The sequence below is a fragment of the Cornus florida genome, unplaced genomic scaffold (assembly GCF_030987335.1).
Source record: "Cornus florida cultivar Cherokee Brave unplaced genomic scaffold, ASM3098733v1 CherokeeBrave_3.0.0_Hap2_Chr05, whole genome shotgun sequence".
NCBI lineage: Eukaryota > Viridiplantae > Streptophyta > Magnoliopsida > Cornales > Cornaceae > Cornus > Cornus florida.
This window is the reverse complement of record NW_026775575.1, coordinates 19,729,727-19,741,942: the sequence shown is the minus strand read 5'-3', so window position 1 is coordinate 19,741,942 and position 12,216 is coordinate 19,729,727. Positions and strand designations below refer to the sequence as shown.

At 36.9% G+C, this 12,216-nt stretch overlaps 1 protein-coding gene across 1 annotated transcript in view; it reads left to right on the top strand.

The window, feature by feature from the left end:
• LOC132306170 (protein-tyrosine sulfotransferase) overlaps positions 1-3,897 on the top strand; it is a 31,756-nt gene extending 27,859 nt beyond the window's left edge. Inside the window, exons 12-13 of the mRNA XM_059803449.1 lie at positions 2,429-2,563; positions 3,446-3,897. Of these exons, the coding sequence (XP_059659432.1) occupies positions 2,429-2,563; positions 3,446-3,589 (279 nt within the window). The 3' untranslated portion in view covers positions 3,590-3,897. The remainder of the gene's footprint in view (positions 1-2,428; positions 2,564-3,445) is intronic.
• Positions 3,898-12,216: the final 8,319 nt, after the last annotated feature.

Sequence of the window (12,216 nt, the reverse complement as noted above, 5' to 3'; positions counted from 1 at the left end):
TGCATTTGTGGTGCACTGCTGTTAGCACTCTTTAATGATATCATTTCATTACTTATCATAATAAATAAATACAAAATTTTTGTTTCTGTCCCGATAAAATTTTCTGCTTGAGTTTCTCCATTTCCCTCTCTTTTTCTGTGCGCACGTTGCCATTTTCCTCACACAATCACTATTCTGTCAGTCAATCAAAATCTGAATGGCTCACTGGAAAGCTGCCTAATGCTCTCTGAATTTTCACTCTTATTCTTCATGAGTTCTCTTTTGTTTTTGAGCCAATATATTGATGAAGGAAGAAAGGTAGTAATAAATTCGTCAACGGTTCAATGCTGGCATCACCACCTGTGACTTTGAAGTAGTAATGGAGAACTAATTATGATTTTCATGGATGAGCCGCATGTGTTCCCGCCTCTACTTTAGGAGAAGGGACACATATAGATGAAATTAGGGATTTGATGTAATTAGGTTTTATATTTGTTTGTGTTATTTTTGGTAATGTTTGAATTTTAAGTTTATTTGGGTATTTTCATGTTTTAGGGGTTTATTAGCGTTTGGTTAGTATTTTCCTATATAAAGGCTCATATATAATCAGACATTCAGCTTTGAATTATTGAATTATTATCGTGAGTCTGCAAACTCTTCCTGTCTTGCTTTTCTCAATCCCTCGGTATCTCTTTATCCCTGTCTTGCTTTTCTCAATCTCTAGGTCTCTCTCGCCTATACCTCCTTCGATCTGTCTTGTCACCTCCTTCGTCTAGCCTCACCTCATCTTCTCATTCTCATCCCCTTCTTTCTTTCTGGTTCTAAATCAAAATTAGAACAAGTCTATTTATCATGCTTCGAGTACCCATCACTGCCATCATTTATAATAAATTTGAAGGAATTATTGGCAAATTCATCACTGGTAGAGTCATCAAAGCTTACGGATCATTCATCCATATGTTATCTGATATTTAATGCCTTGCTCAAAAACTGCCTTCAGCTCTCTGATTTTTCTTTCTAATTCTTTGTGATTCTCTTTGCTTTTGAACCATTGCATCAGAGCGACAGAATAATTGATGAAGTCGTCATCAATGCTTAATGGAATCGCTTATTCGATTTCGGCTTTCACTTCTTTCCCTCAACAATATTGTTGGGGAAATGGTTTTAATGAAATGACCCTCAAACCCTAATTACAAATGGAAGCCTGGTATAGCGTTCGTGACCAAAGGTGAACAAAGCACTAGGCTATGGATATCTCATGCCTCTTTACAGTTTGTATTAGTCCCCTCAAAAGTAGGGCCATCTTATTTAACAAAACCCTCATGTAGATACTTCACTTTGGAGGAATGGATGGTTAAACCAGCCCAAATGCCCTCGATTAAGGAATTTTAAAGCAGTTGTGCTCTAAAATGACATGAAGCTGAAGAAAAACCCTTGGTTCTCATTCCTGTACCCCTTTAAGATTAGGCTTGCATAAATATTGCCTTGTATGAATTGAATTCTTTTCTCAATCCAATTCAATTATTGAATAATATAAGCGAGAGTTGGTTGACCATGCAACAAAAAGAACTAAAACAACTTGAGTTGAGATCTCGATTGTCTAATGGAAGGAAGCAATAAAGAGGTAAGTAAGGTTTCTCTCATTTGACTGTAGAAGAAACTAGCTTCTTTCTCATTTGACTGTGGAGGAAACTAGCATTTTTGTCATTTGACCATGGAGAAAGAAGCCTTTCTGCTTTGGGTTATTGTTCTTTGTATTAGGTCAATTATAGAAATTAAAATGTGTTAAAATCTTTTTTTTTTAATATATATTTTCATCAACTATCTTCTCTAGATTCCTTTTTCATGTGTGTGTGTATATATATATATATATATTCAATTACATTTCAACATGATTAGGCTGCCAAGCATTGGGCCATGGTTTGATGTCTGGGATAGTCATTTCCTGCAGATAAATAAGAAGGTTAGGCATATAAACACTCCTCTCTTCCTAGCACCCCAAATTGGTAGGACCAGTGTTGTGTAATGGTCTAATAAATGTATATATATATTACTTCGCTTTATGCACTTTGTGCACTTTTCTTCCTTTTAATGCTATTATTTTGCTACTGAAAATAACTAGCTAGTGTTTCTTACATTTACATATAATTACTTTTTATTTTTGTTAATTTTAAAAATTTATATAAAACAAAACCGTAGCCTTGATATGGTGAGGTTAAAGGACTTGCCTTAGGCCTTCTAGAATTCTGCTCCAGATAAAATTACTGTTTCACTTGACAGTTTGGATTTGAGTTGGACAGGGAAAAATCAAGGGAAGGAATGTCCTTCGGTTAGAAAGTCAGTTTGACTGGAGCTGTGACAGTTCTGGACAACAGCTGATCTTTATTGTTGCCAAATTGAAACTGTACTGTTCTCTCTCACTAACCATATGAACTTCTAAATTTTACAGGCACGTCTCCAGGTTCCTGAAGTGGTTCTCCAGGAGATTAAATCACTTAACAGCCTAGATGTGGAGCTCTATAAGTATGCACAGGAAATCTTCTCAAAGCAACATAAACATATGGTGCAGAAGTTAGTTGATGCAGTAAGTGGCCATATTTTTCAAGAATTCAGATTTCCTGTGACTTCACTGTTTTTTTGCATGTTATACAATTCTGTGTTACTTATCTTTAATGACACATCACACCCGATAACAAACTTTATAACATGCAATATTCTTGGATGTTTGGTTTAAGTAGACGATAAGTGTATGAATTAATGTGAGGTTCGTGATAATTGAAGTTTCTATTGGCTTCAAATCAAGGAATGTGTTAGGATACTTGAGATAATGCCCAATATGTAGCAAATGTTCTATTTATCAAGGCTCGTCATAGTTATTATGTTTGTCCAAGATTTGCCCCTACTATTTTGTCTTTGGCTGAGCAGTTTCCTTCTCTCCTTTGCAAGAGTGGTTAGTAGTTCATAAAGGAATGACAAATCCTTATTAGTTTGCACGAGTGTCTTGCACATCACCTCTCCCTCTCTGCCTCTCTCTAGAGTGTTTGGTGCCTTACGCATGGACCACAATGGTTTGATCAAATTATCTGCATTAGTCTCATATATCATCAACTTGTGGAACTTCTAACCTTTTCAAGTTTTCAATATGTGCTGATTTTTTAACTTTTCGTTTTGCAACACGAATTATAATTATTGCATTGCTTTCACATGGAGGATTGCCTAGCATTTGCTACATGAGTTATCGGGGCTATAACTGACTAATAATTTTCTATAGCTTGAGTGAGGTAACATAGCAAGTTAAAACTTGAAATACATCTTTAATAGGGCTATTTGTATTAGCCTTATGGCACATTCTTTTAAGCTTGTCTTAGGTATATACGTCTTCAAAACTTTAGAACTGTTTGCTCAGTGTCTTAAGCAGCAGCATGGTATTTGTAATGACCTGCTTTGTTAAAAATGATAATTGCAGGAGAGGAAGGAGAGCATGTTCAACAAAGCATATGGTGCCAATTCTGAAACAGTTTTTTGGTTTGCCTTTTCAATCGTCTCTCTCCTTTTGTTCATCTTTCTGTTTGTAAATGCAAGAAGAAGAACGTCGAAACTTAAAATATGAATGCGATTTAATTGTATGGATAGTGGGGGAAAAAAAAAAAGATTTTAGGAAAAGGGTACAAGTAAAAGTTAGTTTAGTGTCTTCTTTATAGTCAGTGCTTGTTCCTCCTTATATTTAAGGCCAGATGTGATATTTTTGTAGAGATGGGTAATCATGATAATGTTATAAGTTTTCTACAATTTCTTTTTATTTTTCCTTTTTTCTTTTCTGTATTCTTTAGGTAGTTTGTACTGGTTTTTGGGGTTCTGCTATCAAAGCTATAGCTGAGATTGACCTCTACACTAATGAATATGCAACTGTTCTGCTGATGTTGTGTGCAGTTTCCGGCCTTGGCATGTGTTCTAGCTCTATTGTATTGATTTTCCTGTCATATACGAATGTTGATTAATGATCTGTTTGAACTATCATCGAAGGCTGTAGCTGTAGCTGTAGCGTAGTTGGTACTTCACCTTCCAAAGTAGAAGGTTCCGTGGAGAGAAAGTAAGTTGATGAAACCATGGTCGTGTCTGGTTTGATTTTTCATTCAGAAAGCAGTTTTTAAAAAACCTAAGGCTGAAGGTAGTTGGCACTTCTTCACCTTCCAAAGTAGTAGGTTGGGGTTTCAAGTTTCTGTAGAGACAAAGTTGATGAAACTATGGTTGTGTTTGGTTTGGTTTTTAATTCAGAAAGCAATTTTTAGAAACTTTTAAAACATATAGTTTTTTTAAAACTGTTTTTTTTTTTTTTTTTTTTTTTTTTGAGAAATTTAAACGTAGTCAATGAATTGGATTTTTTTGAATTGCTTTCCTTTTGAATCATAAATAGAATCAAACGGGTTGTATACATTTGATTCAGAGATGAACTCAGTTTAGTTTTGATTTATCAATAATAATGACTATAGTAAATTTGGCATGAATTAACTTATCTTGATGGTAATTTTACAAGGACCTTTAACGTTGGCCCAATATACTCGTTAGTCTTTAATCATTGGACTATACGTACAGGTTAATTATGGATATAATATATATATATATTGGTAAATGAATTATGGATTTATTTTATTTTATTTTTTTTGAAATTTTCTATTTTTAGTCCTTTCAACTTTAATGATAACAATTGAAAGGAATCGTTTGCAGTCATGCTATTGGGGCATGCGTCCAACGAACATAACAAAATTCACGTGACCAGCCACGTGTCCCTGTTAGGCTGTCACGTGGTCCCTTATCATTTCAACACGAGCTCAAATCACTTTTTCATTTTTCATTTTTTTCTTCAAATAAAGTAACCTTTATATCATGTGTAAAGGACCCCTTTTCACGCTTACACTTCCCTGCAGTCCATCCATTTCATTAACACAAATGGTGACCAAATTAACCAACCAACAAAATTAGTTAGGGCCTTTTTAATCAGAAATAAAATAAGAGTTTTGAATAATAATTAAAAAATATGTGGTAACATCTTTTTGTTACATGATTTTTAAAAGTAAAAATATTTTTGACCATTATTCCCAAAAATGTATTTAATATTTATTGCTATAATACGTTTTACTTCAATGCTAAAATATGAAAAATTATTAAATTAATGTATCACTTTTGACTGTATTATTCATAAAATGTTTTGACCATCGTGTATAACAAGAAGTGCGCTCAAGCATATATTTTGAGTGATAAATCATTAGTGCCCATCAAGCGCAAATGATTGTCTTTTTATAGTCCTAAATCATTAGTGCCAATCAAGCGCAAATGATGGTCCTTTTACAGTGATTGGTTAATTTTAAATGCATTGATTATTTGAATTTTTATTTTTATAGGGTTATGTAAACATTACTTTTTTAAATTATCTAATCTTTCTTCTCTCTTCTTTTAATAGTTACATACGCGGTTGTGCGCGCGGGCGTGTGTGTAAGGATTATAACGGAAAAAAAAAAATTAGATAGGATAATCCATTCACAAGAGATGGATTCTGAAAAAAAAAAAAAAAAAAAAAAAAAAAAGATTCCATATACAAGATAGATTATGAGATTTTTAAAAAAATACAAAATTAGTTATATATATATATATATTTCTTTTGACAACTATCTTTGGTGAATAAATTATTTCCTTTTCTTTTCTTTTCTTTTCTTTCCTTTTTTTTTTTTAAAAAAATAATAAATCCATTTATACAAAGATAGTATCTTTGGTGAATAAATTATTTCCTTTTCTTTTCTTTCTTTTTTTTTAAAAAAAAAATCCATTTATACAAGGATAGTTGTAAAAATAAAAACAAAAAGAAACATATATATATATATATCTATATATATATATATATGAAAAAACAAAAAGCAGAATCCATCAATCTCTTCTTAAATGGATTATCCTATCTATATATTTTTTTCTCTTTTTAAAATCCATTCACATAACACTAATTACACACACACACGCACATATCCTCATATTTAAAAGATGAGAAGATAAAATGTTATATAATTTAAAAGAGTATTTTTATCTTAAAAAAATAATAATATTTGTAGAGTTTCATAAAATAATAAATTCAAATAATTAATACATTTAAAAACTAACCAATTTTAACGGCATGAAAGAAATAAAAGTAGCGCAACCTACCACAATTAGCACTCTTCAACATTTTGTGATTATTTACCTTCTTTTTCTTTTCTTTTTTTTTCTTTTTTCTTTACTGGACTTTTTGTGTTCACACGCGTCTGTTGTCGGTGTGAGCATTTTATCTAATACCACTAGTGTCGTTAACTACGCAATTTTTTTTGGACATTTGACAAGTCTTTGATCATTTTATCAATACAACGCGGCGGTAAGTGTCATTTCTCTTTTCTCTAACTACTACGAGTATATATAAAATATAATTAATAAATAAATGAGTAAAATACAATAACACCTTTTAAATTTGTCTTGGAGTTTATTTCATTAGATTGGAGTAAATAAAAAAGAAAAAAATAAAAAATATATATTTAAATTTGTTAAGAGTTTAGTTAACGTGAAAGACAAAAGTAATTTTTTTACAACTGTTTAATTTTCCTCAAATTTTCCTAACATAAAACACTTGAAAATTTTTACTTTCTTGTGAAAATGATGCCTTCATATCTTAGTTTCCTATTATATCCATGTCACACTCCTCACTTTCTCCGCAAACTTCTCTAACAAGTACGTTTCCTTCTTTTATAAATTATTAATTTAATTGTATATAGTTTTATATGCGCATGTAAAATTAAATTTTATTATATTTTTTTTCATCCATAATTAATAATGATTGAGGGTGATATATATATATATATATATATATATATATATATATAAATTTGAGTATTTAGTAGTAGAGTGTTGGTTGAAAAATTATAAGTTATGTCTATGCGTATACAAGTTTTGAAATTATAATTTAATTCATACATATATATTTTTATATATAGATTTATTGTGACTTTATGACTTAACTACTCAAGTATACTAGACGTACCAAATTCATTTAGTTTTAACTTTAACTCATTTAGTTTTAAATTTACGTATATTAGATGTCATTTAGTTTTAACTTTAACTCATTTAGTTTTAAATTTACGTATATTAGATGTACCTAATATACCAAACTAATTTAGTTTCAAGTACTTTATTTCAATTAAACTCTAGTTTTTATTTATTTATTTATGACTAAAAGTATATATATTAACTTCAACCTTTTATCCTTAAGATTTTTCAAATCAAATTTTTTTATTAGTTCAACTTGCACCTATGATCACATATATCTAATTATCTAACATCAGAAGATAAATACTATATTAATGTTCATTGTTTCATCTTCAAACTTGAATTTTTAATTTTGTTTTCATAATTCTAGAGATATGATAGTGTCTCAAAAAAGTACAAAATAATCTTATAATTAAAAGGGTAATTTTGAAAATTACAATCATTTTCTTTTCACTTTTATTCTTTCCAAACTCACAAAACAATATTTTTTTCACAACTTTCTTGAAATTTTTTCTTGCGATGAAAACTTGATTTTCTTTTTCTTTCCTCTACTTTCTTTCACTTTTCATTTGGCCTATTTTTGAATAATGACACTCTTTTATCAAAAATTCGATCCACACAACCCCTTAAAAGATGTAAAATGTCAAAATTACCCTTCAACCTTTATTGATTTAAATTATAAAATATTAAAACTCTTAAATATCACTTTTACCCCGAGTATACCCTTGTTACACCTCACCTCTCTCTAACCTCGTTACACCACCACTACCACCACCACCACCACAATAGACCAATAACCACCACTACCACCACCACCAAACCCATGGCTTCTCAAACCCACCACCAAACACCATCACCTTCATATATATATATATACCCCCAAGATTGTCTAGTACGACTTCGACGGTGGCCGCAGCGGAGGCGGCACCGACACCACCACAGCCTTCGCCCAAAGCGTGAGATTTGATTCGATACATCTTAATTGATTCCCCACTTGATTTGATGCGTCTGAATTGATTCCCACCCAAATCGTCATTAGGAGCCAAAGTGGGTTAAACTTGTCATACTGAACCATTAGACGGCCGTCTAAGAGGCGTACGACATGGATTTGCAGATTGTTCTCAACTTCGTCTTTGTGTCAAGACTCGCAACGATGGCATCAGGTCGGAGTTGATACGAACAGGCTATGGATGGAAAGAAGTTGGCACTAAACTGGGTTTAAAATTATCAGCGGTGAAGAAGATGACCCGCACCGGCTTTGCAAGGATTTGGGGAACAAGTTCTGCGTTCGGCGGCGGCCATTGGAGAAATTTGCAGTGATTTGAGATTGGTCGCGGTGGCGTTGATCTACCCCAACGCGACACGGATGATGGTCATCGTTGTGTCTCACTGCTCGGTTCATTCTCGCCGTCAATAATGTTAACGTCGACGGAGCCAGATCAGTGCGCCATCACTGCTTTCGAACACCTACTCATTGGATTGTGTTGGACGTGGTCGACGGCGAAATAGATCTAGGCGATGTCCAATTTGGTGGCGCTACATGGTGGGGAGTCCATCGAACTGACTTTATGCCGCCGCCTTGCATTTGGGGGTGATTGTGATGTGGTTATGCTGTTGGTGATGTGGTTATGCTGTTGGTGATGTGGTTATATATATATATATATATATATATATATATATATATATATATGTTTGTGCGTGTATTGACTAGGTGTCACAGGGCTAAATTACACCACGAATTTTTGCCTCTGCAATGGCACTTGGGGCCACCAAGTCTCAGCCAACACAACAACACAATTTACACTGTATAGAAAATGTAAAGAAGGCACACACAGTTACGGGGACAAGCCCCAACCTTTGCTCATATTAAACATATTACAAAGGAACATGAGTTCGTACAAGGAACAACCAAGGCTCACACCCTCTTCTCTGTTCCCTCTACAAAGCCCACCTTAGCATTATATAGGCCACTCTCAAAACCGCCCATAACTGCCCACTAAGATGATGGATGACACCCCCATCCACCTAGGGTCGTGCTGGCACCCTCTAAATGAGCCAGCACTATAATGCAGTTGACAAGCCCAACTGCTAGACTTGTTGGCATGTTCTGCTCATGCCACATAACCACAAGAAGTTAGATTCTGCATAGTGGAGGAAACCACCCTTAACCGCCTGTGTGTTGGTCCTTTCAGAATTGTGCCACATGTTTGGGAGGTTACTCAGCACTACCCCACTTCCCATGATGAGTGGGAAGTGCTAGTAACTTCCCCCAACCAACCGAGCCCACTAAGCCACCACCTCTTGTAACCGCAAGCCATGACTTTGTGTTATCCATGCTCTAGTCACATCTGAGTCAACCTTGTGAACCTAGCCCAAGTCCACCAATCTGCACCCACATACATATGTCTCTGAGTGCACGGCGTGCCAAGCCATGCACGCCCGTGCGCACGCTCGGATGCACACCAAAGTGTACGCCGGTGCACACACTAGTGCCTTTCTTCGCGCGCCATGTTTGAACCCTCATGCGCCCGTGGCTATACGCCCACCTGGACGCCCATGTGCACGCCGAGCTAGACGCTCGCACACACTAGGTTGGACGCCTACCCACGCGCCCACCTGCACGCCCGCACGTGCGCCGCTGCACCCCAGCGCGCGTGTCGGTGCACACTTGTTTGCCCTTCAATATCTTGGATGCTCCCCACTTGTGCAACTATGTTGGAGTGGTGCAACACGTGCCCATGGACGTTGGCTAAGCCCTCTAAGCAAGCCATGCCATAGCCCAACCGATGCGCTCAACAGACCCCCCCTAATATAGTCTTAAGGAAATCCAGCACTCTGACAGGAGTAAACATCACCCATGCTTGAGGAGTCATAATGGACTTTCAGACCTTTCCCGACATCCAAATTGAGTGCCGTCTGCGCCAACCAACTTCTATGGACTCAAGGTATCTCCCATAAAGATCCCGAGTCAAAACTCCAAGTTTCACTTTTTGCCATATTTACGAAAGTGCCACTGGGCACCCCCAGTGCACGCCGAGCATCCTTTTAAGCATCTTGTGTGCACGTTGAGCATCTTGTGCACGCTGACAACCCACTGAGCATTCTCATGGCTGTCTAACCAAAGCCAAAGTATTCCCAAGACATGGCATGGCCTTGAAATGCTTCCCTTGGACAACCGTTAAGGGGCTAACAAACCACCCCCACCAGAAGAAGTCGACGCCCTCGTCGACTTGTCCAAGTACTCCCTTACCTGTTTCTTAAACTGCCATAATGTCACATCCCTTTCCCAACTCGCCTCTGCTTCACTGCATCCTTTCCATTGCACCAAGTAATCAGTTCTGCGATTTTTCTTACTCTGACCCTAGGTCCGGTGAGACAAAATCTTCTCCACCTCCTTGTTAAACTGCAACCGAATAACAGGTGGGGCTCTCTTAGCCTGCTGTCTTGATGTATCTGCAGTGTCCTCATAAAAAGGCTTGAGGAAACTCACATGAAAAGTAGGATGGACCTTCAGTCTCTCAGGTAACTGTAATCTGTAAGCAACATTCCCCACTTTCTTCACAACTTCAAATGGACCATCATACTTCTGAATCAGCCCTCTGTGAACAGTCTTGCTGTTTATCTTCTTCCAAATCTGTGGAGTCAACTTCAACAGAACCTTGTCTCCCACTTGGAACTCTAATGGCCTTCTCCCTTTATCTGCATACTTTTTCATCCTTCTCGCAGCCTTGGCAAGGCTGTCCTGTGCCTCCTCCACCATCTCTTGCATGGAACGGGCATATCGGTATGCTGCAGGGCATCTTCCACCAGTCCTCTGCACTGCCACCTCCTGTGGTGTGCGAGGTTGTTGCCCTGCTGCCAACTCAAAGGGACTCATTCCTGTTGCTGAAGACCTGTGCAAATTATAAGAGAATTGTGCAGTGTCTAGCAACTCCAGCCAATTTTTCTGACTTGCAGTGACATAGTGCCTCAGATATTCTTCCAATAACTGGTTCATCCTCTCAGTCTGTCCGTCAGTCTGAGGATGGTTTGCTGTGGAGAACTTCAGTTCAGAACCCATCAAGCCAAATAGCACTGTCCAGAACCTTCCCGTAAATCTGGTGTCACGATCACTAACAATATCCTCGGGCAAGCCAAAATATTTCACCACAAACTTATGAAATAAACCAGCAGCAACTTCCGCTGGGCATGCATGTGGTGCAGCAATAAAAATTGCATACTTAGAAAATCTATCTACAACCACAAAAATAGATCTCATACCTTCCACCTTGGGAAAACCAGAAATGAAGTCCATTGAAACTGATTGCCATGGACGCTCTGGTATGGGCAAAGGTTGCAGTAGCCCTGCCTCCTTCTTCCTCTCATGCTTGTCTTTCTGACAGACCAAGCAAGTCTTGACATATAACTCTATGTCATCCTCCATCTTGGGCCAGTAATATGATCTGGATATCAACGCCAGCATTCTATCCACCCCTGGATGTCCAGCCCACTGAGGATCATGCATTTCCCGCATTAGTTCCCGTCTCAAACCTCCAACAGGAACATATAATCTACCTCCTCTGGCGTAGAGTAGATTATCTTCAATCCAGTACTTTCTGACTTCACCATCAGTAACCTGTTGCTTTAGTTTCTGATAGGCATTGTCGGACTGAGATTGCTCTTTGATTCTGTCAAGGAAATCAGTATACACCGTTGTTAACGACGCCACATACTCCTGCACTTCTTTCCTACTCAAGGCATCAGCAACCTGATTCTGCTTTCCAGGTCTGTGAACCCACACAAAATTGAACTCCCCAAGAAACTCTTGCCAACGAGCTTGCTTTGGAGTAAGCTTTTTTTGTGTCTTGAAGTAGGTATTGGCCACATTATCAGTCACCACTATAAACTTAGTACCCAACAGATAGTGCTTCCATGTGTCAAGACAATGTATCACTGCAGTCATCTCCTTCTCGTGAGTTGTATACCTCTGTTCAGCATCCTTAAGCTTCCTGCTTTCAAAGGCACATGGGTGTCCTTCTTGGACTAGAACCCCACCAATTGCTCTATCAGAGGCATCAGTATGCACTTCAAATGGCAAACCAAAGTCAGGCAGTCTCAAGACCGGTTCTGTAGACACTGCCTGCTTAAGCATCTCAAAAGCATTCTGGCACTCCTCAGACCAAACCCACTGTTTGTCCT